The following is a 26976-nucleotide window of genomic DNA, read 5'->3' on the forward strand; positions in this document are numbered from 1 at the left end:
AAACAAGTTTTTAGAGATGGCACCTCATATATCGATATACATTTTAGGACATTTCTGTTGCCCGTTCTCGCCGGGATTTTGCAGTATTTTAATACTTAATTAATACTAGTTTAAATACCATGAAAATTGGTGACATTTCTCTGGAAAGCTTTTCAAAACTGGCATATATTATCCAAGTTAATTTTTATCTTATATGTTGTTTGGTGCTCATTCGATCGATTTGTATATTATACCTTACAGGGTAGCTAAAATTAGTTTCGTTTCCACAACTATTGCCATTTTTGAAACGAAATTATAGTTTCAAGAATACTAAATTATTTTATGGCAGAAAAAGTTGTGATTGAAAGGCATAATCAGAATGTAAATAACTCGTTTTAATCCAATTTAACATTACAAAGTTTATCAGTTTATAACTGAGTAAAGGCCCTAAAAATACCAAGGAAGCTACTAAGCCAAGCTCCAAGCCAGCGTAGACCCAAGCCACGGTGGATGACTCAAGCCACGGTGCTTGACTCCGAAAGAGCGAGGACCAAAACCTTTTGGGTTTGAATGTTTTATTGCGTATACGCAAAGTATACATTAGTTTTAAGGTCAACGGAAAATGTAAAAACTTTTTACTATTTAAAAAATGAAAACAAATTATCAGCTCATTTTAATTTGCTGTATTTTCAAAATTGTTAAACTCTAAACATAGATAAACCTTGGTAGTTCAGCATACATATTTAGAACTTTAAATGGTCAAATAATCGAAATGGGTACAAAACTTGGTTAGTAATTATTCCCCCAAACATTGTAAAGCGTGATTGTATGGGAAAATGTTAGCTTTGCCCATCTGTCTCCTCAATTTTCACCATTGCGAATTAACCAGGAACATTTTAGGATGGGAACCGCTGCCATTTTCGACTTCTGACCGTCGCGGTCACCACCTGTTGCTACCTGTTGCCTGTTGCCTTTTGCCTGCTACCCAGTGACTGTTGACTCTCTGGCAGTTACTTTCACTGCGACCGAACCGAACACGTTTCGCTGGGCTTTGTGATATTCGCTTGGCCACAATGCAAGAGTTATTAAAATGACAAATATACGAACGCAAATGGCCGCGCTGGGCTGCCTTACCAATAATCGCATAAATTAGCCATTCTGTGTGCAGTGGCGGAAGTGTCTTCGACTTCTTTTCGTCTCGGCGTGGCCTTTTCACCAACACCGCTCTCACTTTCGTTGCGGCCCGTCAAATATTTAATAATTTGTGCTAAAATGTGAATTAAGCGCCCAGGCGGCATGCATAACGCATAATGCTGGTTACCACCACCTCGGGTAACTAACAAACCGAAGGCAGCAAAAAATTGAAAACTAAAAAAGTGACAACAAGTCGGGACGGGTAGGAAAAAAAAAATAAATGCGACGCCGTGGAATGTCAGTGGAATGCGAAAAGAAAACGAATTATATGAGCAGACAAAGAGGGGTGATGGGGCGCAGAAAGAGACAGACAGACAGACAGACAGGCACTCGAGGGGCCTGAAACTTTTGGCCAGCAATTGAGATCGAGAACCCAACTGAACTGGCCAACATGCCGATCCGATCCGATTACAAACATTGCTATATAAGTGCATGGCTATTCTTGTTGTTATTTAGGTAATTCTGGTATTTCCACACTCACACATGTGACACGCACAACAGCAGTCAAGATCCTAGCTCTTGGTTTTTTGTAGATCCTTAAAAAACGCTTTATAAGAAACTATTTAAGCCAAAAAATCAAATGTATTTTTTTAACACCAAACTTGACCCCTTAAATGAAAGAATAATTGGTTCTAAAAACATTAAATAAGTTCCATGGTATTTTTGTATATCCTTTTTTTAAATACCTACCGAAAATGATAGCTAACAAAATTATACCTCTGTAAATTACTAAAATTCTTGTATCATATTATTGAAGGAGTGACCCCTTAGATGAAAGAATAATTGGATCTTCTTCTAAACATTATATAAGTACTAAAATTAATATATCATAATGTTGAAGAAGTGACAAAAAGCGTGTTTGTTATTTTTAATACATTTTGGCAATTGATCAGGTATTTTTTATACTTTTTAAAAATCATTATACTATTGACTACTATAATCATACTATCGATCTTGCAAAGTGGTACAATTTCTTAAAGGCAATTGTTCTTTTATTCTCAGCTACTAGATTTTAAATAATTTTCTCATATCTTAAAGAGCTGCTAGTAATTTGTCCGCCACTGCAGTTGAGCTGCTGCAGTCGAGAGCGCGCCCAAAAATGCAATTGAGAAAAACCCACGCCATAAACAGAAACCCAAAATAGACAAAGGCATTAAAGCCGATGAAAATCAACAACAACAAGTAGACGCAGCGAGATGCCAATGCCGCACACAGATATATATATATACTTGAGTACACATTTATATCTGTATACGGATAGATATATTTTTACCTGCGCAGTCGCAGCATCTTTGGGTCAATAGCACACTGCGAGAAATCGGGCATCGGCTGCGTCCTGATTAACAGCGGGCGGCGGAAAAAACCGTTTACCTCCCATTTGGCCGAACTAATCGGAGCTCATATGGGCGGTTTCTTATAATTTTAGTATCTCCTTTCAGCTGTGCGTATTGCTTCACCAGGCGATTTCGGGAAACTACCGCCCGTATTCAAATGAAACATTTAAAATATTGTTTTCAAAAATCTGTCTATATCCACAGATGGTTAACCACACCTGAAAATGAAACTGTTTCGATAGGTGTTCCTATAATCAGATGGTATAAGTCGACTTTTGCAATCCGTTTTCAATCTTAAGTTTATTTTGGTAGACCCCCTTGAAAATAGTATTGGCTGAAAAGGGATCTTGAGATCTTAGCCAAATGCTCAATTTTATTTAAGTGTACTATTTGTTTGAGGAGGCTGATCGCTATATGTTGCAAATAAAATATGTTGTTCAGTTTTGGCAGAGTTACGATGTGGCGCGGAATGACTGTGATACGGTAAAGATATGGGAGCACTCCCCTCTCAATGCGAGTTCCAGCCCACCGCCTACGCCCCTGTGCCTCACGTCCTACCTTCCTGCCCACTGGGACTCCGATCCGAAACCTCTGGCACAGGCAACATACCAAATACCAAACGAAAACACGAAAATATCAACAGGCTGCTGCTTTGTTGTTGTTTGGCTTTCGTATACCCAATCAAAGGGTACTTGCATTTTACCAGAATTTGAAATTCTACGATTCTGTGATACATATATATCGTGTTCTTATATATTAAACATTTAGTTTAGACCTGAATGCGAAAGTAATCGGAGTAGTGCTTATAGAACCCATATTATCCTATATCATTTAACTGCGATTATCTGATAAATTGGTATAGAGCTTGCTTATAAAACGTATATAACTATCTGAAATTTGGCCTATTGCTGTACATATTTTCGCCTTTCAGATAATCTACTTTTGATAAGCTAGTTTTGTCCAGTTCGGCATGGATACACTCGATTTGTTAGGGCATATCAAAGTTCGGCTTACGAACTGGGAGTTCATTTCTTGATTTTACTTTATCCAGCAGGTAGAAGAGGCACCGTCTCCATATCTCCCTTTCCCCTCAGTCGGTTGCATTGCAAAGCGCTCAAATGAAACGCCGACTTCGACGCCGACTGCGACTCGAGACTATGGATATGGGTATATGGGTATGGGTAGGGGTATGGCTATATGGGTATTTGGTATTACCTGAAGTCGGGCTCAGTCGCCGACGATTTTCAGTCCGCTGGCGAACGTTGTTGCGATCACAACGTCTCAGTTCTCAGTTGTTAGTGGCCCGCTGCTCAGATTCTTCGATTCTCCAGTTCTTAACTCTCAATTCTTCAAGCTCAGATTCTTCGCCGGCGCGCGTGTGTGTGTGTGCTGTGTGCGTGTGTGCTGGAGGCCGTGTCAGTGTGTTAGCGCTGGCCCGTTGCTAAAATTATTATTTTTTTAACGAACGTTGTTGTTTTTTTTTTACTGTGCCTTCGAAACTGGTTGCTGCTCTTTTAACTGTGTATTTGTGCAGCAGCAGTAGTAGCAGTTAAAGAAGAAGCAGCAGAAGAATCTAGCTGCGGAAGAAGAAGAAGCAGCAGAAGACGCAGAAGATCACAAATCGACGAAGAATAGAGCAACTGTAGTTGTTTTTTCGGTGGATAAATCTTGAAATATAACCGAAATATAGCCGATTTCGAAACAGTTCCGGAATAAAACACCAAAATGCCCTGCTCGGCCGTAACCCTATCTATAGCGACGATCTGTGCGATCATCGCCACCGCCCTGCTGGCGATCGCATTTTCAACGGATAATTGGCTGCACTACGATGTCTGGCGCAACCAGATACAGGTGAGTCTTCAGTCTTCAGTCTTCTGTCTTCCGTCTTGAGTCTTGCAGCCAAGGCCCCAGACCAAAAAAAAAAGTGGGGGCTACGAATCGAATTAACCCAAGGCCCATCCGCTTGGAATACATAATCAGCCAGTGGCAGCGCCACCAAAATATACGGTGCATCTGCGTCTGCGTGGCAGAAGCCGCTGCCAAACTTGAAGACTCTGCCGCTTAAAGCGGAGCTTAAACTCCGGTTACGAACTCCGCACATTGGGCCAAGAGATATGCTGGAAGTGGGGCTATTAGGCGATTAAGCAATAGCTTAGGAATTGTGAAAAGAAGGTTTCAAGGCCATGAATAGCTAGTTCTATCATAAAATTCATAAGTTTTGAGTGGTTTCTAGTTTTTTATAGGTCCACTGATACAAAATATCGTAAAATTATCTAAGCTTATATATTTCACACGATTTTTAATTGGTATCCCGCTTTAGTATATTTATATCACAACTGATTTCTAATATCTAAAACTTCTTACAATTAAAAAAAGAACAAGTTTTATACATTACAATGATGGAATACATTTGAAAGTTACATTTTAATGTAGATCCTATAACTTCTTTCAAAATCCGGGTGCCTCTTCCAAGAATCTTATCTATAAATAAACAAGATAGTTGAAATGCACTTGCAGATATTTGTGCACTGCAAACAGGTGTGCGTGGCCCACTGTGCGGTGGAGGAGGGCGAAAGAGGAGGGGAGGAGGAGAAGGAGAAGGAGGACGAGGGAAAGAGAAGAGGCAGCAACAGCAGCAACAACAGCAACAGCAACAAACGGTGGTAACAGTAGAAACAGTTGCTCGTTTTGTGCTTGGCCAAAAGAAAATAAGGGCAAGAAGGAGAAGAAGAAAGGTCGAAAGCAAGCACACCAACAACTGGCATTGAGAAGAGTGGGGAAGCGGGCGGGGAAAAGGGGGAGTGGAGTGGAGGGTGGGCAACGGCCGTTAACGTTCAAACTTTCTACGCGAGCGCTTAGCCAAGCCAAACGCGATAAATGAGAAGCGAAAAAAGAAGAAGAGCTCAGGCAGAAGAAGCAGAAGAAGAAAGGGGGAGGAGGAGGAGGAGAGAAGGAGTAGCAGGCACTATCACCAATACTAGCACAATTACACATTTTACACGGCAAATACAGTCAAACTTCCATAACATTTTCTATTGCTTAATCAAATATTAGAATTTCAAAATCTTCAGCTTAAAATTCTTTCGTCTTTTGTTTTACAAAGGTTAAAAACAAATCACATTGAAAATTGTAAATGGGTTCCTTTAAAATACTCTGGTTTCAAGAGTTTACTTTAATATCCAATGCAAATTTGAATACCCGTTCGTCGAAAAGTATGTAACAGGTAGAAAGAAGCGTTTCCGACCCTATAAAGTATATATATTCTTGGTCAGAATCACCGTCCTTATGAACGCTGAGATTGTTTCAGCAAGGTGCCACGCCCATTCTAATGCCCACAATAGCCCATAAGCCATATAGCATTCACATTTTTGAATATGTTTGAAAAATTTAAACGAGACTTTGTGTTGGTTATCAATTTTTAACTACATACCGAAAATTGTACAATTCGGCCCATTCATTAAAAAGTTATAAGCAAATAAAGTGTAGAATCTTGGGAGCAGACGCTTTGCTACTAGCATATCTCTATCTCCCTCGCACTGCCTGAGTGATCCCAGTGCACTAGAAGAGTAACGGGTATATGATAGTCGATGGCATCGAATCTCTTGTTTTTTTAAAATATTTATTTAGTGATTTTATCATTTACATTGTCCAGGGATTACAAATTCATTTCATATATATATTCATTTTGGGTTTATTTGCTGCTTTACTTCTTCTAAGGAAATCCCAACGAAATGTTTAGGGTTGCTTTTCTTCAAAAAGTATTGGCTCAAACAAGGTGTCACAGTAGAACACCTAACTACGACTTTGAGGTGCAATCGAGTGAGAGAGAACATTAGATGTGAGAGAGAGATATAGGTGTAGGGGCAATACGAAGATCGTTTGAGTGTGAGTGCGCATACCATTCATACCAAAACAAGTTACCTCAAAAAAAGAAACAATAAAAAACAGCTGGAGAAGAGGAAGAAAACGACTCAAAGTGTGCTGAAAATATTTGCACGTTTTTGACTTGTCGGCCCGGGTGAAGTTGTCGCCTAATCCGAAAGTTTCAATGGAATCGAGGGAACGATAATTACGGTGAGATCTGCTGGATTGAGTCTCTCACCGCGTCGAAATCTTCAGCTCAACGAAATGTTTAGGGCATTTATAAAGCCATTAGAAGTAATCGACGCAGAAGGGAATTCGTATGCCTTGACCTCCCCCGTTTTGGGTCATCGTCCCGTCCCCCCCTCTCTCCGTTTATTCTTCTTTAATTTCCGCCCTTAGATGAGGCTTTGAAAAAACCGCTCAGGTGCAACAGGCAATTTGAGATTGGCTACCTGGATGGCACAGGAAACCTTTGTATGAAGTGCATCCCCGTGGTGTGGAAAATTAAGTACAAAGATCGATTACGAACGGTCCGCATAGAGGGAATCCTGAGTAGCCCGGCTGAATCGTGATGATATTGTCAGAATATCAACATTTCCTTTCATTACACGATGAATAATAATCTTGTATCGATATTACGTAGCACTCACTTCAAGAAGAATTTATAAATTTAGGGTCTTAACTTGTTAAGAAAATATTTGGAATAGTTTTTATTTATTAGGGAAGGAATGGGTTATAGATTTTCTACCAATATTATTTCAAATTCTTTGGAATTCATATAATACGTATCTACCATATGCTCATTATTATTATAGGGTTCCAGTTATGCCAATCTCTTGCATTATTTCATTGTTCTCCACAAAGATGGTTTAAATTGAGGGTTTTCTTCTTTCAAACAAGGTCTTGAAATCCTTTGTACTTGCACTGCTCTTCCTAGTTCTTCTGGCTAAGCAAAGTTCAGGCACCTGGGCACCATAGTGCCCCTATCAACTGGCTTTCCCCACCGATCCTGCCGCTTCTTCTTTCTGTTCATTATCTTTCGAAGTACTCGTACTGGCTGTGGCATGCCAAAGCCATATCGCTTTTTGTTTTTTCTTAGGCCAAACCATTTGGCTTTGGGGCTTTGGATCGTATCCACGCCTATATCGCCATCGACCCCCCCCCCCCTTCATCCCCCCTTCAAACTGGTTTTCGAGTTGAGTTTTCACTCGTTTCACGTTTTCGAGACAACGACGACGACTACGAAGACTCAAAATTGGTATGCGGCTAGTTGGCCGGTTTGCTTTGCCACTTCGCTTTTTGGCCCTATCTCGCAGTTGTTGTTTCTCTCTTTGGGTTGGGGAGGGGGGGTTTGAATGGGGGAGGAGTTAGGAGGCGGTACGGGGGGCTTGGGATCCCCGGGCACCCAAACCCAATTGATGGAACTGCGTTTTGGCCTCGTCTTAAACTCGATACGGGGTTCGTTGTTCGATCGGTGAAAAGAGAAAACCCTTCTCCCCACGCTACGAAAAAATCGAATATTCAATCAGATAGTAGGCTTATAGAAAATAACAAATCTGAAATCAAATAACCCTGAAAAAAAAATATTAAGAACAATGGTTAACTACAATTAAAACTGTTTTTGAAACAAAGTACATTATTATTAAAATATAACTTCGTTATCTAGACTCATTTGTCTTTAAACTTAAGACCAAAGAATCCTTGATATTATTATTAATATTATTATTATTGAGAATGCCGAAAGATATAATGTTTCGTCCCAAGTACACTTCATTCAAGATGCACTGAATATTATATGGCAACTCTTGATGAAATAAATTTTTCTCTGTGCATATATGCACTCTCCATTCCTTAATTTGCCTTCTTCGATTTCATTTTACACCCGTCTCACTTTGGGCAAATGCTCTGCAATGCCGATGACGATGACAAAAAACTAAAGACACAAAATGAGAAGCATAAGGAAAAATGGTAGAAAAAAGCAGCAAAAGCGAGACCCAAACCGAAGCCAAATCAAATATCAAATGAAAAGCTGCTGTTGTTCAGTTGGCCCGGCTCTTTCCAGTTGGCCGTTTTCCCTGCCATTTGGCGATGAATGAATGAATTCCGTGCTGGGTCTTTACGCTTAGTAAGCTTTTTGTCGGGCGAAAGACGAAACACATGTTAATTCGCGATGTGAAATTAATTATTTTCAGCTGGGGTTGCGCATACGCCGTGTGTGACAGAAGATTTCTTTTCACCACCTTCTTTCTTTTTGCGTCAATTTAACTGAAGTGGAACTTATTTTTCTCCCTCTCGATTTGTATTGACGCCATCGGCGAGTGCTTAATTTATTATTTTATTGCTGACATCATGTGAAATTCCAAATTGATTAATCAGCACACTTGGCCAAGTTCCCGCGATTGGCTTGAATTAGCATAGAGTGAATTGCACTTGGCTCGCAGCGACTGGAAATTGATTTGCTTTATTTTGGCCTGGGAGAATTCTGGGAAGAAAGGAGATTATCGGGAACTGGTTGATGCTTCCGGCTTTGAACTGATTTTTTTTTTGGGCGGCGGAAGATGTAGAAATCTTATATGCCCGCTAGATAAAGTTTTTATTACGGTTACTACATTTTTCTCAATACTTAAATTGAACTAATGTACATCTGATCTTAAATATAACACGCTATCTTCTGAGTTCTCACCTAAATTTACCTTGATAAATCATTATCACTTCACGTTTTACCAAACAAATCTCCGAACCCACTTCAAATCGCCATTTGCCAACGAAAGCCGAATAAAATCAGGTCCCGGCAATTGAAAATTAAGGCTATACGAAACTTAATTTCTTCGCAATTATCCGCATGCGAGATTCTTGGGTCCCGAAGATCTCTGCATCCGAGGTCTCTCATTATGGAGACTGCTTGAGCGTGCGATTCAAAACGCTTTCGCTTCCCACCAAAAAAATTAAAAAACAAATACAAATTGGTAGAAGAAAACAAAGTATCGAGCGATAATCGTGTGCGTTTTTTATTCGCCACCTCACTCAATAAACAAATCATTTGATTTCAATCAGTTTCAGGTTTCTATTATTACATTTTTCATTATCATTTTTTTCCACAAATGTGACGACTTCCGTGTCGCGTAGTCTTCCATAAAAATATAATGTGAATATGAATCTGAATCTGAATCTGTTTAATGGGGCTTCTTTGGGGGCTGTAATTGCGATCTGGCTATTTGGAGATCTGTGTGTGGGCCAAAGTACGTACGTACGAGTGTCAAGAATGCGATGTGGAATGGAAATACCTCGGCGATCGCGATCTTCCCTCAATGTCGTGCTCCCACGACCTTTTTTGGTTTTATTTGTGCTTTTTCGACAAATCGAGAAACCAGAAACAGTCACAGAAATAGAGAAACCAGTTGCTCGACGGTTGAAATTGATGTCTGTGCATAGGAAATGTTGCAAACTGTTTTTTGTTTTGCTCTGACTTAGGTGCAGTGTCTTATAAATTATTCATTAAACTCTGCACCGAGAGAAATAAGGACAATCATTAATCAGTGGATCTTAATCTTAATCTCAATCAACTGCAATATTTATAATATTTAATAGATATCATTTTCCAATTTATATTTAATTAAGTGTAGTTCCTCTTCTTGAAAATAATGTAAGCAGTATTGATTACATACCATTGAATATTCAGCACATGACCCATGAAGTTTTTCCTGGCACGAAATACCAAATATATGACTAATTCGGGTGATATTTTTCGCCCGTGTGGGAGGTGGAAAATAGGAATCCAGCTTAAAAATGCCGCCGGTGGGCAGAATTTGTTCGGCCTTGACTTGAGCGCGTTTTGCCAGAGGCTTTTTGAGGAGGGGGCAAAGGGGGTGGAGGAACGTGGGGCACAGCTGCTGGCATCCTGCTCTCAAGAACCGATCCAGTTTGCCACTCTCTGGGGGGCTTTATCTGGTTTTATCCGAGCCCCGCCACAACCCGCCTTACACATGTTGTCCGATTGGCTAATCACCGACATCCGTCGTCGGTGTTTGTGTGTGTTTGGGGGACTCGAAACTCGAGGGGTACGAAATGGGGGTACGGAGTTGGGGGTCTGCTCTGCACTAGTAGGCCCCAAACTAGTTTCGCATGTGCTCCATGCCCGGGTGTCATAAAAATATTTGTGCCTCGCCAGCTTACCAACCTACCGACTTACCAACTGTCCAACTGAGCCACTGAGCTCTGGAAACTGAGGCAACCGCCGAACCACTAAGCCACTGAACCACCAAACCAACGAACCACCAACCGATTGCCAAGTGGTTGCGAATGACAGTTCGCAAGTGTTTCCGCAGGTCTGCCAATCGATTGGAATTTCTTCTCATAGAGAACTTGAATGCTGGGATCGGAAATATATTTCATATACCACCATTATCATTATTATCATCTTAATCAGATCAGTTTAAATAGATCCCAAGTATTTGTGGATCAACTAGGGTTTGGGTTATACAGGTTATTAAATCATGATCAATACAGAAAAGTAGGCATTACAAGGATTTGATTTGTTCATCCTCATAAGTGATGATATCTTAACTACTTATTTTAGAAATGCTTGCACAATAAGCATAATCAGAGGTCTTAATATGTAATCCCTGCTTGGTATGAGTGATAATTATTGATTTAGTGTCCCATTCATGGAATCATCTTATCAGCGATAAGTTGAAACTTTGACAGAGTCTTTCAAGAGACTTTCTTTCATATGTTTGATGGGTAATTTTATGGAAGAAAGTTTTGTTGTTCGGCCGCAGATGAAATCGTATTGATTTGGGTTACGTTACCCATGAAATGCATTGTACTATGGATCTGATAAGCTGCCCCGGGGCAGATGGTTTTAAGATCTCAGTTGTAACTCGAAATTATTCAGATAATTCGCAGTTTATTCTCCATCGATCGATTGCCGATCAACCTTGAAGCACTTTTCGCATTACAGTTTTGTTCGCAATCGATATCTCGCCATGCGTAACCCTTTAACCACATGGATATATATAGTTAGTATGCCGTATTAATCCAGCTAACCAACCGATAATTTGATTCGCTCTCGTTTTCCACCTCCGATTTCTACACATTTCTCGGCATTATCTCTCCGGTTTTCGTTCACAGCCGAATGCATTTCTAATCCATCTCAATGAATGCTGGACAATTTGTTAGGCGGCGTCTATACATATATATGAATTGGAAGTCTGGGGCCCTTAATTGCCCAAGACTTTCATAAGAAAGTTACAAAATTAATCCGCTGAAGAGGAGCTAATAAAGAGGGGTTTCTGTTTTTTTTTTCTTTCTTGTTTCTGTTTTTTTTTTTGGGGCGAGCCAAGCGAAAACATTTCTCAAGAGTGGATAAGTATGGAGAAGAAAATAGAAATGGAAATGGAAATGGAAGGTGGAACGCCCTAACCAGTTCACGGTGCCCTAAACATCGTCTCCAGACGAGGGTTACGCAAGCGAAAATCATTTTCCAGCCAGCCGCCAATTTACATAAGCCCCCGATCGGATGTATATGTATATATGGTATTCACCTAACAAAAACCGAAAAATGAACGATCAAAAGACTGAAAACTGTTTTCGATATGAGCTGGGCAATGAACCCCCTTCTCGGCAGCCCCTCTTTTCTCATATATGTATATTTTTTTGGTTTTTTTTTGGTATTTCCCATTGTTGTTTAAGTACCGGACATACCGTAAAGTAAAACACGTTTTTCGACTCGCATTCCCCCTTGGCATTTCTTTTCCCCTCATGAAAATGCATGGCGGTAATGGTGAAAAACTCGTCTCGTCTCTGTGCGATTTCCCTCGCCATTTGGGTTTGGGAAGGTGGAAAAGCCAACGATCATCCGCGTAAACCGAAATCGTAGAATTTCTGGCAAAGTGCCAAAACGTGAGGAACGTGATATCACTCGGAATAGTTGGATTTCACTCGGGTTTCACGCAGAGAAATTGATGGAGGGGGGGAGGGGGATAAGGAATCGAAATATTAGACAGCGCTACGTGGAGTTCTATAAAGTCCGAAACACGGTTCCAGATTCCATGAGTAAGATGGGATGGGGACTTAATCCAGTGCGTCATATTTGTTTTCGGGGTGAAGGCTAAAATTGAATATGACTTTAGATGATTTTTAGATAAATGTGTCAAATGATTAATGCTTAATGACTTCATTTATAAGCACATCACTCATATGGTCAATGAATAATCTGAGTTCCAACTCAATATCTTTCTAAAGATAGGTTACATATCAACATTTTTTCTCACGTGGGTTAAAGATCATCATAAAAATGTACTCTTGATGAGAGATCTCTTAAATATCCGATTAGCACACCTCACTTAAAACCCATTAGGCTCAAGGTCTCAGCATTAACCGAGTTACGTTACCAAACGATTTCAAATGAGATACGACCCCTGGTGACAATGATCAGCTGGAGATCATTAAAGCCGCCCTGCCTTACAGCCAAGAAACGCACTGTATTATGCATTATGCACACTGGGGGCCCAACAAACCTTGGGCCATAAACTCGCTCCCGAGAATTGCTCAACCCAGCAGCAAATACCAAAAAAAAAAAAAAAGCAATGAGAAACCGCGGAACGTGTTCAAAATGCCACACGATCTGATACGAGGGCTATATAGCATATACCTATATATGAGATACCATACGCCATGTACCATATACACCATATCCCATCCAACCCACACTATCCGAACATCCGTATATCGTTAAGATGACCGGATGATGATGATCGACATGGGCTTCCAGTGCGGTTCAATGCTGACTGTCTGTATTTCTCACTTTTGATTGCGATTGGGCTTGGAGTCTGAGGCGAGGTAGTTGAACAAATTATCAAGAGACGCCCACTATAGGCGGAAACGGGTTTATTAATGAGCATATATTGAAAATATATGTATCTGGTGGAGTGCGGGCAGGGTGGTGCGTAAGTTTGGATTGAATAAACATTGGCGGTGAGCTTGAGTTTTTGTATTTACCCCAGGTGCTAATCCCTTAAGAAGGTTAAGCCGTAAGGCTGAACTAAATCAAGTGCAAAGGCAAGTTATCAAATTATAAAGACCTTAAATCGTTTGTTCAAATCTAAGTATATTTGCGTTGTATCTAAACCTTAATTGGTATCCCAGCATTTTACCTGTAAAACGTTTGGAATACTTACTCTGAGTCACCTAACCACATGACTCAAGACCTCTTAAGATATATAAATTTGGTATTCAAAATGTATATGTCTTTAATAAATCCTTATTGTTCTCTATTCCATTTTAGTCCTTTGCTGCCAAGCACTCGGATGCGGATTCGCTGCTGCACAACATGAATGTGAAGTACTACTACTACACGAGGACACGAGGATTGTTCAGGATTTGCTATCCCAAGGAGCGGCCACCGGTGTCGGCGGGTGAGTAATCGATTGAGGACACTTGGGGATATGTCAAATTACCATGATGCTGACCTTCTAATCCCAATCTTCCAGTGCCCACCTATCTGTCACCGATCGAGACGCACTGCTCGAACATCGACTACTTCCCGCAGGCGGAGGATGAGAAGATCGCCAACGAGGACGCCACCTCGCGCCTCCACCTGGCCCGTTCCTGCATCGCCCTGTTCATCATCAGCTTTGTGACCATCTTCTGTGCCTTCTGGACCGGCCTCTCCGGCTGCTGGAAACGCTCCTCGGGCGCCATCACGGCCACCTCGATCCTGCTGCTAGTCACCTGTCTGCTGGCCGCCGGCGCCATGGGACTCTGGCACACCGTCGAGTTCTTTGAGAAGGAGAAGGTCGTCGGCGAGGACTACTTTCAGCAGTGGAACACGGTATGTGACTCAACTTAAAATCAACTTTAAACCATAAAAAGAGGCTAACTTATATTTATTTATATATTTTTGACTGCATTTCCAGGTCCTGCGCGACAACACGAAGATTGCCTACGACTGGTCGTACATCGTGGCCTGGGCAGGAATCGGCACCTGTCTCCTGGCGGCCATCCTGCTCTCCGGCGCGGCCGTTTGTCTGCGCAACGAGCGCGAGAAGGAGGAGCAGCTGAACCTGCAGTACCTGATGCCAGGTAAAAGAGCCCCCAAGCCCACCAATTATATAATTTTATATTCACTAATTGCCACCTTCGTTTCCAGTCTACTCGCAGAAGCAGCCACCCTATCCACCCTATCCCAACTATGCCCAGCCGCAGATCTATCCAGGACCCTATTACCATGGCTCGCAGTACGGACCCTACAACTACTAGGTCCTCAGCCGAGCTTCAATCGAGGAGAACTCTACGAGCAATATCAGCATAGAAATCACAAATGACCAGGGAGGAAGCCTGGTTCTCCCACAAACCCCTCCCCCAGTAATCAAAACCAACTTGGCGATCAAATATATAGAGCAGCCGCTAACGAAATCTTTAAAAACTACATACATTCTGACAATGACAATGACAATAAGATAAATCATTATTTTTTTTGACAAGAATTTAGTTTGTAGTCTATATAGAGCTATATATAAATATATGCTTGTATGTATAACTGATCGGTGGGACTTGAGTCAAAGTTGCGTCCAAGTTTTTTGGTGCGCGAATTGGTTGCGCGTAGTTTTTTGCAAATATCTTAGAAAGACGGATGGGACCGATGTATATGATTGAAATATATATGGAGACCACGGCGAGCCGGCGAATACAAGACGGAACAATAAAGAGTTAATTTATTGTAGCACGTAGCGTACATGTAGCGTATCTAATATAATAATAATAAACAAAATATGTGTGTATCTAAGATAAAAGTTTCATTGTACAATGTATATGAATGTAATAATGCGCGACAAGCTTCAAATTGTCTTCCAAGTATAGAGCTGTACGTTTAATGAATAAAAGTTTCTTACGTTAAAGTTTCTGTTTTTCTTTTTTGGGATGGGAACCGCTCTTTGCGTTTTAAATCATTGCAACACTTTTGCTTACAATATGATTAGCAATATACTTGGTATAAGAATCTTAAATAATTTTTCAACATTTTTTTTATCAAACACTTTTTTCTGTATTTTTATCAATATAAAAAATCACAGCAAAAATGTGGACTTGTGTTTTTATTTAATGGTGATATTGCGTTTTGGATATCAGATTAGATATTAATTAATTTGAATTTGAAACTTTTAACAGTTCTGATTGGAAACGAATCGGCCGTAGCCAGTATTCAAACCAATCCTAGCGAGTACATCAACCACTCTCAGCAGCTACATTATTCACATTTAGCGAGTACATCCTTCACATGTTATCGAATAAATATCAACTTTTGTTCCATAAATGTGCAATCGATATCGGGTGCTTGGTCCAGCATGACCGTTTATCAGCTAAGATAGCGCCACCGATAGGCGACAACATTTCAACAACACTGCTTCAATAAACAATTTTTGTAAGATAAATAACAACACAAGAATGAGCGGCGAGAAGGCCGAAAAGGCCAAGATCAGTGCCCAAATCAAGCATGTGCCGAAGGACGCACAAGTGATCATGTCCATCCTGAAGGAGCTGAACATCCAGGAGTATGAGCCGCGCGTCGTCAACCAGATGCTGGAGTTCACCTTTCGTGAGCACTAATAATGCGGGGTATCCTCGGAATTCACTTAATAATATTGATCTACTTAATAATACAGGCTACGTCACCTGCATTCTGGACGACGCCAAGGTGTATGCCAATCATGCGCGCAAGAAGACCATCGACATGGACGATGTGCGTCTGGCCACCGAGATGACGCTGGACAAGAGTTTCACCGGTCCGCCGGCGCGCCATGTTCTGGCCAAGGTGGCCGACGTGCGGAACGCCATGCCCCTGCCGCCCATCAAGCCCCACTGCGGTCTCCGACTGCCGCCAGATCGCTACTGCCTCACGGGCGTCAACTACAAGCTGCGGGCCACCAATCAGCCCAAAAAGATGACCAAGTCGGCGGTGGAGGGCCGACCCCTGAAGACCGTTGTCAAGCCCGTCTCCAGTGCCAATGGCCCCAAGCGAGCACACTCCGTGGTGGCCAAACAGCAGGTGGTGACCATTCCCAAGCCCGTGATCAAGTTCACCACGACCACGAAAACGGTGACCAGCTCAGGGGGATCGGGTGGCGGCGTCGGTATGGAGGTGAAGAGCGAGCCCAGTGGCTCTGGCGGAGATCTCAAGATGGAGGTGGACAGCGATGCGGCGGCCGTGGGCAGCATCGCCAGCGGATCGGGTTCTGGAGCGGGAAATGCCAGCGGGGCAGGAGGATCCTCCGGCGTGGCTGTCAAGCGGGAACGCGAGGAGGAGGATTTTGAGTTTGTGGCCAACTAGCAAATCGAACAGAGCAACCTTAAATATATTTTCAAAAACTGGACCTACACGAAAGCATTTAATTGGGGGCCGCGACAGATCGGAAACATCTTTAAATGGATCTCCGAACCAACGTAGTATAAATGTAGATTTGTTACAATTGACCAAGAAAATAAAGATCAGATTCACTTTTAATATTTAGAAATAAATTGTATAAATACAAATCTCAACTGTTTAAATTAAATATATATTTTAGACTTCAGTCGCAAAAAAAAGTACATGTAATGAATGTGTTGAATGGAAAGTGGGCCTCATTTGAGGGCTAGTATGATGCAGCAGCCGAGGTCCATTATCTGCAGGTACTCGGAACCGCCGTCCTGAAGGCGAAAGCAGCATTCCTGAAAAATGCATGATTCATTCAAGAGCGAACAGATTATAGATAGAGATCTTATACTTACACCCAACTTATCGCAGATCGTGGCCTTTTGCGGATCATTTAGGCCCGGATGGTGGATGATGAACTCGACGAACTGCTCCATCATCTGGCCAACGCTGTAGGCGGAGAAGCCGATGTCGCGCACGAACTGCTCCAGGCGCTCGTAGTTCCCCGAGCGACAGACCTCAAGGTAGTCCTCCAGATAGTACTCCGGAATAACGCCCGACATCTCGAACAGATCGGCCGTATTGATGATGTGTTCGGGGCCTTTCAAGCGGTAGCAGGACTGTAGGGTGGTAATGGCCCGCCGCAGATCTCCGCCAGATATTTTGACAATGGACCTGTAGGCATCCTCCTCGATCTTTACGCCCTCCATCTCGCAAATATGCTTCAATCGAGCAATAACCTTGTCGTCGCCCAGCGCCTTGAAGCGGAATTTAGAGCAACGCGAGGTGATGGGCACAATGATCCTGGAGACATAGTTGCAAATCAGGCAGAAGCGGGTGCTCCGGCTCTCCTTCTCCATGGTGCGACGCAGGGCGGACTGGGCGGCATGGGTCATCGAGTCGGCCTCGTCCAGGATGATGATCTTGAAGGGCGGACACGGCCTGCCATCCGGACGCACACTGCTGGCCGAGAGCTGCGAGAAGTTCTTGATCTTGGTGCGCACCACATTGATGCCCCGCTCGTCGGAGGCGTTCAGCTCGAGGATGCGGTCCTTAAACATGTCCCCGAAGATCTGCCGCCCGGCGGCCAGGATCGTACTGGTTTTGCCCGTGCCGGGAGGTCCGTAAAGCAGCATATTGGGCAGGTCCCCGCCCTCGACGCACTTGCGCAGCACGGCCACCACCTCGGACTGCTCCACCACATCATCCACATTGCGCGGCCGGCTAAATTGGTCGGTTGGAAGGGATATTAACCACTTTGTTTAGCATGTGCTCCGGCTTGGCGCCAACAGAAACTTACTATTTCTCCACCCAGGGAGCCGGTGGTTTGCGTCGCCCCGCCGCAGCTCCCTGGCTCTTCTCCCCAGCTCCTGCCGTGGATTTTCCTGTTTTCAAAAATGCCTGCATACCGGAGTCCACGCAAATTAACAAAATAATAAACAAAAGCCGTCGCTAAATGCAAAAGTTTGCCGCGCGTCTATCGATAACAAGTAATCGAGAGTTGCAAGGTTGCCGGCTGCATGGTTGCCATCTGATGCAAATGTACACTTGCAAGAAATTTTCACCTAGTTGAGTTTATAAATATAAATATGAAATATGAAACAAATTTAGTACTAATCAAAGAAGAGTTACTAAAACCGCATATACAAATTTCCATTATTCTGGTAAGCACCTAAATATATTCTATGAACGCTAATATTAATATACTTTTTTCACTCAAAGCAGTGAATTAGGCAAAACGTACTGCAAGACAAATTTCAAAAAATAATTAAACGTATGTTAAAAAACAAAAGACATTTTAACGTTAAATGGCAGTTAAACCAAATACAATAAAATAAATGCAATAGCCACAGTTAATCCAGAATTTCTCTCCGTGTAGGAGCCTCCGTGCACCTGGCAACCCTGCCCGTCATCGCTTTTGTTTTTGTGGTCTTTTTGTTTTATTGCACTGATAACTACAGGTTTTATACAATAGCCACAGCCATAGCCCCAATATCTGGCAGGATATAAATAGAGCGGCTTTCGCAGGCGGGGTGAACAAACATGATTAGCCGCCCAGCGCGTGCCACCGAGTGTTTTATAAGAGCGCGATTTTGATTTGGCACTGCCACTCCATTGTTATTGTTATTGTTTTTTTTTTCCCCCCACAAAACAAAGCCAAAGAAAAGGAAAAGCAATCGTGTTGCCAAAACCGAATCGTTGTTGTTATGTAAATGCACGGAAGCAGAACGTTGGACACGGACACAAAGGCACACCATCCTCATCCGGATTCCCCACAGGGACAGAACGGGACACAAAGCGAAAGGTTGGAGCACCCGCAACCGCACAAGCATCACGCGATTGTGTGAAAGTTTCACCTGCCTAGAGTTTGTTTACCTATCGGATTATGAAGTTACTGAGCTTCCACACCCTCCCCTCCTCCTAAATTGCAGATAACCCGCTCGGAAATGGCCGCCAAGACGGATGAATCCTCGCCAGCAGTGGCCCCTGCCTCCAGCAGTAGTCCCGTGCCCTCCAGTGGACGCCACCAGCTGCGACCCGTGAAGTTCGACTACGCGGACTCCTTTGCCTGCACCTACATCGTTTCCGTGGTAGCCGCCTCCATTGCAGAGCTGGCCACCTATCCCCTGGACTTGACCAAGACGCGTCTGCAGATCCAGGGCGAAGGAGCCGCCCAAACCGCCGTCAAGTCGAATGTGAGTGGCATCTACCGATACCGACCAAACCGCTTCCCACTTCCCGCTTGTTGTTCTTGTCGTCACCGGCTTTTGGTTACTCCCCTAATCCCAAAGCTAATCCCACTCCCAATCACACATCCCATGGCTCACAAACTAAATCACACATGGTCCAATGGCACGCGATAAGAGTCCGAGTATTCCGAGCGAGAGATATGGCCAATCGGAGTGGGCACGGCCATGTTGATAAGACTTGGCCTGCCAGAAGACGCTTTTGCGAGGTGTTCCGGTATAAGTCACGGCTTCTGCCCAGATCAGACCCCCATCCCCCCACCTCGGCCTGCTCATCCACCACATCCGCAGTTGTAATCGTACACCCATCCTGTTTTCCCATCTGTGTTTGGATCGATTTGAAAGCAATTATATACCATACGGTTGTTAGTGGGTCTATTGTGTCACAGAGTTTTGAGAAAGATAAGCTACATATGTTTATTATAAAATGAAAATATGATAACGATAGTAACCAATACAAATAGGTACTTTTTCTAATCTTGACAAAAGTTTGACAAATATGTTCCACTTACGAAAGAAAATGTAATTAAAAAGGAAAGATACCCTCAGAATGGAGAATTTAATAGCAAATGTATTTGCTTGTAACGATAGAGATAGCTAAAATGTATAAATTTACATTGAAAACTATTTTTTCGATCAACTAAAACATAAATAGTAGTTAATCATAGTTTGTTTACTTCGTAAAGTTTCTCATAAGTTTTTTTTATGATTGAAGCAAAGGGTTACAAACATATCATCACAATGTGCTATAATGTTTTGGGCTCTTTCCATAGACTAGGGACTATGACTAGAAATAGGACTCCACAGATCGACCCATCCACTATTTTCCGTTTGTGTGTGCCTGTTCCATGTGAATCTTGTGTTCTTTTCGGCCTGCAACAGATACAGATACTACAATGAACCACCCACAATTACCGATTCCCAACGATTACCATTACCAGATGCAATACCGCGGCATGGTGGCCACCGCCTTCGGGATTGCGCGCGAGGAGGGCGCCCTGAAGCTGTGGCAGGGCGTGACGCCGGCGCTCTACCGACACGTCGTCTATAGGTGGGCATCCCCAAAAACTCCTCATTCTAGCATCTAGATCATCGCCACAGCCAATCTGCCAGCCCAGCAGCTATCAGCTACCAACTATCAACCATCAGCAACAGTCACTCAGCAAGTTCTAACCCGAGTTCTCCCTGTCCATGTCCATCCGCAGCGGTGTGAGGATCTGCAGCTACGACCTGATGCGCAAGGAGTTCACCAAGAACGGCAGCCAGGCGCTGCCGGTTTGGAAGTCGGCGCTGTGCGGCGTCACCGCCGGAGCCGTTGCCCAGTGGCTGGCCTCGCCCGCCGACCTGGTCAAGGTGCAAATCCAGATGGAGGGCAGGCGGCGGCTGATGGGCGAACCGCCCAGGGTCCACTCCGCTGGTCACGCCTTCCGGAAGATCGTGCAACGGGGCGGCGTTAAGGGCCTGTGGAAGGGCAGCATCCCCAATGTGCAGCGAGCGGCGCTGGTCAACCTGGGCGACCTAACCACATATGACACCATCAAGCACCTGATCATGGACCGCCTGCAGATGCCCGACTGCCACACGGTTCATGTGCTGGCCTCCGTGTGCGCCGGATTTGTGGCAGCTATCATGGGCACGCCAGCCGATGTGGTAAAGACGCGCATCATGAACCAGCCCACCGACGAGAAGGGGCGGTGAGTAGATGGGCAGAGCAGGTTCAGCAACTAAAACGCTAATCCATTTCTTCTATCCTGAAAAGGGGGCTGCATTACCGCGGATCCGTGGACTGTCTGCGTCAAACGGTGGCCAGGGAGGGCTTCGTAGCCCTGTACAAGGGCTTCCTGCCCTGCTGGATACGGATGGCACCGTGGTCCCTAACCTTTTGGCTGTCCTTCGAGCAGATCCGCAAGATGATCGGCGCCTCTGGCTACTGAGCGGTGGCCATGTGGCTCAATTTATGTTTAGGTTTAGATGTACATACAGGCAGGTGTACATATAAAGCAGTTCGTTCATTACCCCGCCTCGAAGTCGGTCCCAATCATCCAATTCCCCGTGCCTAAATACCTTAATGCCAGCAATAAGCTTAGCATATACACTCTGTCCAGTTTTAATCTGTTATGCCAGAGGGTTTTCCCCACTCAGATCTTTCGGGCTTCTTTCTCCTATATTTTGTTATTGTTGTTGCCTTAAGAAAATCAAAAACCTTAAAATAAAGCGAGAAACTTGTTATTTCAGTTAAGTGGTTACTTTCTTCAGGAGAGAAAAGCCTAATGAAATCGAAAGAGACAGCAATGCTGGTGCTCTTTGGAACATTTATATATAATCGAGTTAAATAAGTCAATTACATATGCCTTCCTTGCCCGCCCCAATGTGAAAATGAAATAGTTTGGAGTAATTTATCAATGGATTTCTTTTTGGTATATGTATAATCCTAACCAGCTCCAGTGCAATTAAGTAAAATCAAGAAAATAAAACTGGTAATAATACCTAGGAGACATACACACAGGCACACATATGTACATAAATACATAGCTATGTATAATATATAGATATATATACACATATATCCAAAATTGCATTTACGTTTCGATTAAAGACTGAACAATGGAAAAGTTGGGTGCCCCAAAAGCTTAACACACACAGAACTGGAAACCCGGAAACAGGTTGGATGGCAATGGCATATGGATGGCTTCGTCTAAAGCTGGATCATCCGTGTCATCGTCATTGTAATCCTCATCATCGTTCAGGAGCTCTGGAGGGGAGCGGGGGAATGAGTGGCGACGGTGCTGGTGCTGGTGTCTCGCCACCCCTCCAATTGGTCTGTCGTTGTTGAAGTCGTCGTGTTGTCTGTGTGGTTACATGTGCAGGACTTAATCCGAAGTGTGTGTGCTTGACTAGACGCCGAGGAAAGCTAGTACCGGGAGCAGATGCAGCAGCGGGACCTACTCCAGTCCCAGCATCCAATTGATCCCTTGTACTATAAAGAAGATGAGCGGTTGCCAGGCCACCAGCCAGCGGATCCAGTCCAGCAGGCGTCCATACAACATATGCGGCTTCTCCCACCTGCCGGACAAGGAGAATCAAGGTAAGGTAATGCGAACTTAAGAGCACACTCTATGGCTTACGGATTGCGGAACATCTTCTGGAGATCGACCTTCTCCTTGCAGTAGGGACACGTCTGCTTCTTGCCCACAATACACCAGCCACGTATGCAGAACTCGTGGAACACATGATTGCAAGACAGCTTGTATGTATTCTCGATGACGCCCTCTTCCTTCTCGGAGACCAGCAGCTGGTTGCCACAAACGGCGCAGACATTCTGATCCAGATGCCGGGTGGGAATGCCCTGAGGTGTGTAGTACTGCGGGGATAGTATGGTTAGTAGGCTAAAGACCAGTACCTAACCAATTGCAAACTCACGCCTATGGCCGCCGCCATCTTATCCGAACATATCTCAGATATATCCCGCCCCAACACACCGATGTAGAGGCCGTAAAAGCAGAACATCAGACCCACGTCCATCCAGGTGTTTGGGAGCTGCAAGAACAGGTAGTTCATGCCCAGGAAGGCGGCCATGATGACCAGATAGCCCACAAGGCCCAGGCCATAGCTTAGCTTGTAAATGAAGTAGAACCATTTGTAGACCAGCCTGTGAACGGATTAGATTTGCTATTATCGAGGTTCCGAGGACGGCAGCCCTTATCGACGGGGGTGACTCACCTGGGCGTTGTGCCCTGGATGGGCTTGCTGATGGCCCGGCGCATCACCAGGGCCGTGATGCTGGTGAAGATCAGCCAGATGAGAATGAAGCGCAGCCAGCCGAAGCTGCAGGAGATGATCAGCGGGATGAGCCACATGGCCAGCAGAGTGACGAAGGAGTACGATCTGTAGTGCCGCTTCTTCCACTCCACCAGGATGATCTGGGCAATGACTAGGGTGACGAACAGGATGATCACCATCTCGGAGTGCATGGCATCGTGGCCGCGATGCTTCTCCACCAACAGTTGGTGCTCCGCTCTGTGGGATGGGGTTTAAGATTAGCCTCAAAAAAATGGGGGAATTTCGTAGCCCACTCCTCCACACTCACCGCATGCGCTCCTCCGGCGTCATCTCGTCCAGGGACTAAGGGATAACCAGGGGATCACAGGGGAAAAAGAGCACTTGGTAAGTAGTAAAAAGGAAATTCAGCCCACTTCCCTGGAAGGAGACTCACCTTGTTCAGGTCCACGGGAGCGTGCAGGTCCACGTGCTGCTGGTGCATCTTGTTGCCGTTGTAACCGCCGTATCCTCCAGCCGCCAATCCGCCGGACAGTCCCACTCGTCGTCTGCGTCGCTGGGTAATCTTGCCTCCACGTAGTGCACTCGGTTTTACCTCAAAAATTCTTGGAACGAATACAATGATTTACATGCTTGTGTGCGTTAGCTGCCGTGGCGTTGCCATTTGTCACGGCGGCCGAGAAATATATAAATAAATACACTTGTGTGTGACGACCTACATTGGGCTCAAGCAGGTCGCCCGGCTAAACTCCAAAACTTCAGTTGACTCGTCGAGGTTTTTCCTATTTGTTTTTCTTTGATCCTAACCTTGATTTAATTAGGCGACGACGACGTTTTCTGATAACCAAAACAGAAAACGTTCGAGGCCATCGTTGCCAGATGCAACCGGACAAAACAAACCGATGCCCGATGCCAATCAGCTGATGAGTTGGAACTTATCGATAGGCCCGATAGGCCATGCCTATCGGCAAAACGAAAACAAAACAAACGTTTTTTGTACTTTTCATAGGGTAAATGCTTTACATAGATTTTAAGAGTATATAGCCATGCAAGTGGAGCATTGGGGCTCGCTGCCCGCGGATGACGATGGTGTCCAACTGACGCCGGACAAATATGTGCCCACGGCGGCCAAAAAGCCCAAACTGGACGAGATTCGTCTGCGCGGGGAAATACAGCCGGATGAAAAGCAGTAATTATGGCTCAAATGAGGAGTATTACGGCCGGTTAACTAATATTTCGATTCCATGCAGCCACACGGTGGAACTGAGGAGCGCCTTGGTCACCCAGACCATCGAGGTGATGAAACAGACCGAAGTTCTCCAATCACTCATCGAAACGTACTCCAACAAAAATGTAAGTCGCGCGGAAATCACTTCTTTGGAGTCCCTGGCTCTTAAAACACTTCAAACCCAACTAAAAATCCTTTCCAATCCTTCAGGGAAGTTCGAACTACCTCCTAAATCCCTGCCTTATGATACCGGAGGTGGACTTTCCGCCGGAGAACGCCGCCGAGCTGGTGGGCAGCCAAAAGTTCCAGAAGCCCATCTGGTTCACGCCCACCGTGGACACGCCGTACTCCCGGGGCGATCCGCAGTCGTATCCGGAGATCTCCAGCACTGCCTGCCGCCAGGCGATGCGCAAGGTGATGTGCGGCATGCTGCGCCTGGCCGGATTCACCGACTGTTCCGAGTCGGCGGTGCAGCTGCTGACGGATGCCACCGAGGAGTTCCTGCGCAGCTTTATCGGCGAGTATCGTGGCAACTACGACACCCAGCCGCGGCTGCAAAAGTCGACGGTGCTCCAGCTAGTGCCTTTGGAACGTGCCCACACTGCTCTAACGGGCACCTCGCTCACTCAGGTGCACAACTACTACAAGCACAAAGTGCTGGCCAGGAACCGAGTGGAGATCGGGGAGTTCAACAGCGTGCTGCAGGAGTACGATAAGCTGATGAAGGAGAGCCAGAGCAGTATGCAGAAACAGCACAACGAGTTCAATGGCCACGACTTCCTCAACATCCTGGACAACAGTGCCACCGGCAGCAGTCAGAGCATCTGCGGGAACATGGCGATGGGCGAAATGCTGCAGGATCTGGGCGGGAGTACGGGCTCCAGTGGCACTGTCAGCTCCCAGCAGATGCTGTACGGCCTGCTCGATGGCCAGATATCGTCCAATACCTCCAATATGACGGGAACAAGTGGCAATGGCAGCACAAGTGGTAATGGTAATGGCAATGGGCCCACAGTCACCAACTTTCACACCACCTTTGAGTCATGATTAGTCTTAGGCATCCTAACTTTTTTAACCACACCATAGTCATTTGTTAGATAAGACGAAAGCAACGAGAAGATGGATTCGATTTTTTACCTTAAGAGACTTTGGACTCTAATTTTCACTTTAATATTAACCCAAAATCCATTTTATTGCCAGATTCTTAATTAAAGTTATACTAATCCAAAATATCTCAGACATAGATATCTCTTATAGTTATAATTAAAAAGTTTCAAGTTTTGTATTAACCGATTAGGATTTTTAGTTTTAAGTTGAAAATGTTACGGCCCTACAAAGTGTAATAATTAAATAACCCCATGTACTATTTTGTATTCATTTATTTGCTTTCTTTTTGCTAATCTTGGACTCGTTCCAATTATTCTGTCGCCTCCGCTTGGTGAACTCGTTGGTGGGTTCAATGGCCTGGAGTTTTGTGGCCTTTGGATCGCTGGCTCGGTACTGGAAGACCTTGTCGTGGCGCGGCTTTTTCTGAGCCCAGGCGAGCAGGTCCTTGCCTTCTAGAATGGATGCACCACTGACTGCCACAGAGCCTAGGGCTTCTGGCGAGGATTGGTCTTCTTTGGGGGCCCTTCTCTTGATGCTGGGTTTCTTTTTAGGACCCGGAGGACCTTCCACCATCAAGTCAGCGATTAAATAGCAATCAGCATTGGACATTAGCCTTACTTTGTCGGGTGGGGGCTTCTGTTTTCCCGCGCAATTGGGTTCGTCCAGGGAAAACTCGATTTGCTCCCGGATTATGCCACTAAGGCGGCTCCAGATGTGTGTCTGCATCTCCTGCGTGATCTGGAGATCGCTGGCGGGAGCTTCCTGGTCCTCCACGTACCGTTCGCTTTTGGCCGAAGGCCCATCCTGTTTGGATATCTCGGTGGCCATTGGTCGCTCCTCTTTGGATTTTTGGAACATGGCATTTGTGAGCAGGGTGGTATCCGCCGCCTCCAGGAACTGACGCATCTGTGCGTCATCCTCCGAATCCGAGTCGCTGCTTTCCGGTTTCCCTGGCATTTCTACGAAAACATTTATTTGCTGGCCTGGCTTTTGGCTTTGTTTGTTTACATTTCACACCGATTAAAATGATGCACGTGCACGTCTTGCGACATTTTGCAACACTGAATGGTTTTATATTTTCTAAATTAACGGTATTAATGGTACTATGCTGTAGTTTTTGAAATATAGATTCTCGAAGAACGGTTTAAGATTGTAGATGCATTCCAAAGGTGTTTTTCACTTTCATAGCAAACTTGAGAAATGTAGATTAAAATCAGAGAGTTGTTTACCAATGCGTGGAAATAATAAAAAACCCAATGCATTGGCGGGCTTTTACACGACTTGTATACCCATGGGTGTAGTCAGAAATATTGATTTTTATAATAAATACATTTTAAAAAT

General features: G+C 44.3%; 7 protein-coding genes across 11 annotated transcripts; 4 read left to right on the forward strand and 3 right to left on the reverse strand.

Moving 5' to 3' along the window:
- The first annotated feature begins 3749 nt into the window (after window positions 1-3749).
- On the forward strand, window positions 3750-14786 carry LOC119557439. The gene is made up of 5 exons (XM_037870201.1): window positions 3750-4358; window positions 13657-13786; window positions 13862-14202; window positions 14288-14453; window positions 14521-14786. Exons 1-5 carry the CDS (start codon window positions 4233-4235, stop codon window positions 14628-14630), a joined length of 873 nt encoding a protein of 290 aa, XP_037726129.1. The 5' UTR covers window positions 3750-4232; the 3' UTR covers window positions 14631-14786.
- A 947-nt stretch (window positions 14787-15733) lies between these two features.
- LOC119557768 (transcription initiation factor TFIID subunit 9) lies at window positions 15734-16869 on the forward strand. Its single transcript, XM_037870665.1, has 2 exons — window positions 15734-15963; window positions 16031-16869. Exons 1-2 carry the CDS (start codon window positions 15813-15815, stop codon window positions 16693-16695), a joined length of 816 nt encoding a protein of 271 aa, XP_037726593.1. The 5' UTR covers window positions 15734-15812; the 3' UTR covers window positions 16696-16869.
- A 33-nt stretch (window positions 16870-16902) lies between these two features.
- LOC119557767 (replication factor C subunit 4) lies at window positions 16903-18268 on the reverse strand. Its single transcript, XM_037870664.1, has 3 exons — window positions 18077-18268; window positions 17133-18000; window positions 16903-17072 (listed from the first exon to the last, which is right to left on the reverse strand). Exons 1-3 carry the CDS (start codon window positions 18181-18183, stop codon window positions 16986-16988), a joined length of 1062 nt encoding a protein of 353 aa, XP_037726592.1. The 5' UTR covers window positions 18184-18268; the 3' UTR covers window positions 16903-16985.
- Window positions 18269-18703: 435 nt separating this feature from the next.
- Window positions 18704-21757, forward strand: LOC119556253 (mitochondrial uncoupling protein 4). Of its 4 annotated transcripts, none has more exons than XM_037868295.1 (5): window positions 18710-19081; window positions 19209-19472; window positions 20465-20574; window positions 20729-21217; window positions 21283-21757. In XM_037868295.1, the coding sequence occupies exons 2-5, from the start codon at window positions 19224-19226 to the stop codon at window positions 21455-21457; spliced, it is 1023 nt and encodes a 340-aa protein (XP_037724223.1). In that variant the 5' UTR covers window positions 18710-19081; window positions 19209-19223; the 3' UTR covers window positions 21458-21757. The 4 variants fall into 4 exon arrangements, with proteins under 4 accessions (XP_037724225.1, XP_037724223.1, XP_037724222.1 ...); XM_037868294.1 differs by having other exon boundaries at window positions 18711-19142; XM_037868297.1 differs by lacking the exons at window positions 20465-20574; window positions 21283-21757 and having other exon boundaries at window positions 18704-19142; window positions 20729-21127.
- A 158-nt stretch (window positions 21758-21915) lies between these two features.
- On the reverse strand, window positions 21916-24167 carry LOC119556254 (RING finger protein 121). 2 transcript variants are annotated; one of them, XM_037868298.1, is made up of 7 exons: window positions 24020-24167; window positions 23737-23905; window positions 23611-23645; window positions 23244-23540; window positions 22944-23172; window positions 22649-22884; window positions 21916-22586 (listed from the first exon to the last, which is right to left on the reverse strand). In XM_037868298.1, exons 2-7 carry the CDS (start codon window positions 23782-23784, stop codon window positions 22466-22468), a joined length of 966 nt encoding a protein of 321 aa, XP_037724226.1. In that variant the 5' UTR covers window positions 23785-23905; window positions 24020-24167; the 3' UTR covers window positions 21916-22465. The 2 variants fall into 2 exon arrangements, with proteins under 2 accessions (XP_037724226.1, XP_037724227.1); XM_037868299.1 differs by having other exon boundaries at window positions 24108-24131.
- Window positions 24168-24184: 17 nt separating this feature from the next.
- Window positions 24185-25909, forward strand: LOC119556252. Its single transcript, XM_037868293.1, has 3 exons — window positions 24185-24489; window positions 24551-24653; window positions 24739-25909. Exons 1-3 carry the CDS (start codon window positions 24347-24349, stop codon window positions 25573-25575), a joined length of 1083 nt encoding a protein of 360 aa, XP_037724221.1. The 5' UTR covers window positions 24185-24346; the 3' UTR covers window positions 25576-25909.
- LOC119556255 lies at window positions 25890-26807 on the reverse strand. Its single transcript, XM_037868300.1, has one exon. It carries the CDS (start codon window positions 26590-26592, stop codon window positions 25903-25905), a length of 690 nt encoding a protein of 229 aa, XP_037724228.1. The 5' UTR covers window positions 26593-26807; the 3' UTR covers window positions 25890-25902.
- Between the last annotated feature and the right edge of the window lie 169 nt (window positions 26808-26976).

Source organism: Drosophila subpulchrella, chromosome X, assembly GCF_014743375.2.
Source record: "Drosophila subpulchrella strain 33 F10 #4 breed RU33 chromosome X, RU_Dsub_v1.1 Primary Assembly, whole genome shotgun sequence".
Lineage (NCBI taxonomy): Eukaryota > Metazoa > Arthropoda > Insecta > Diptera > Drosophilidae > Drosophila > Drosophila subpulchrella.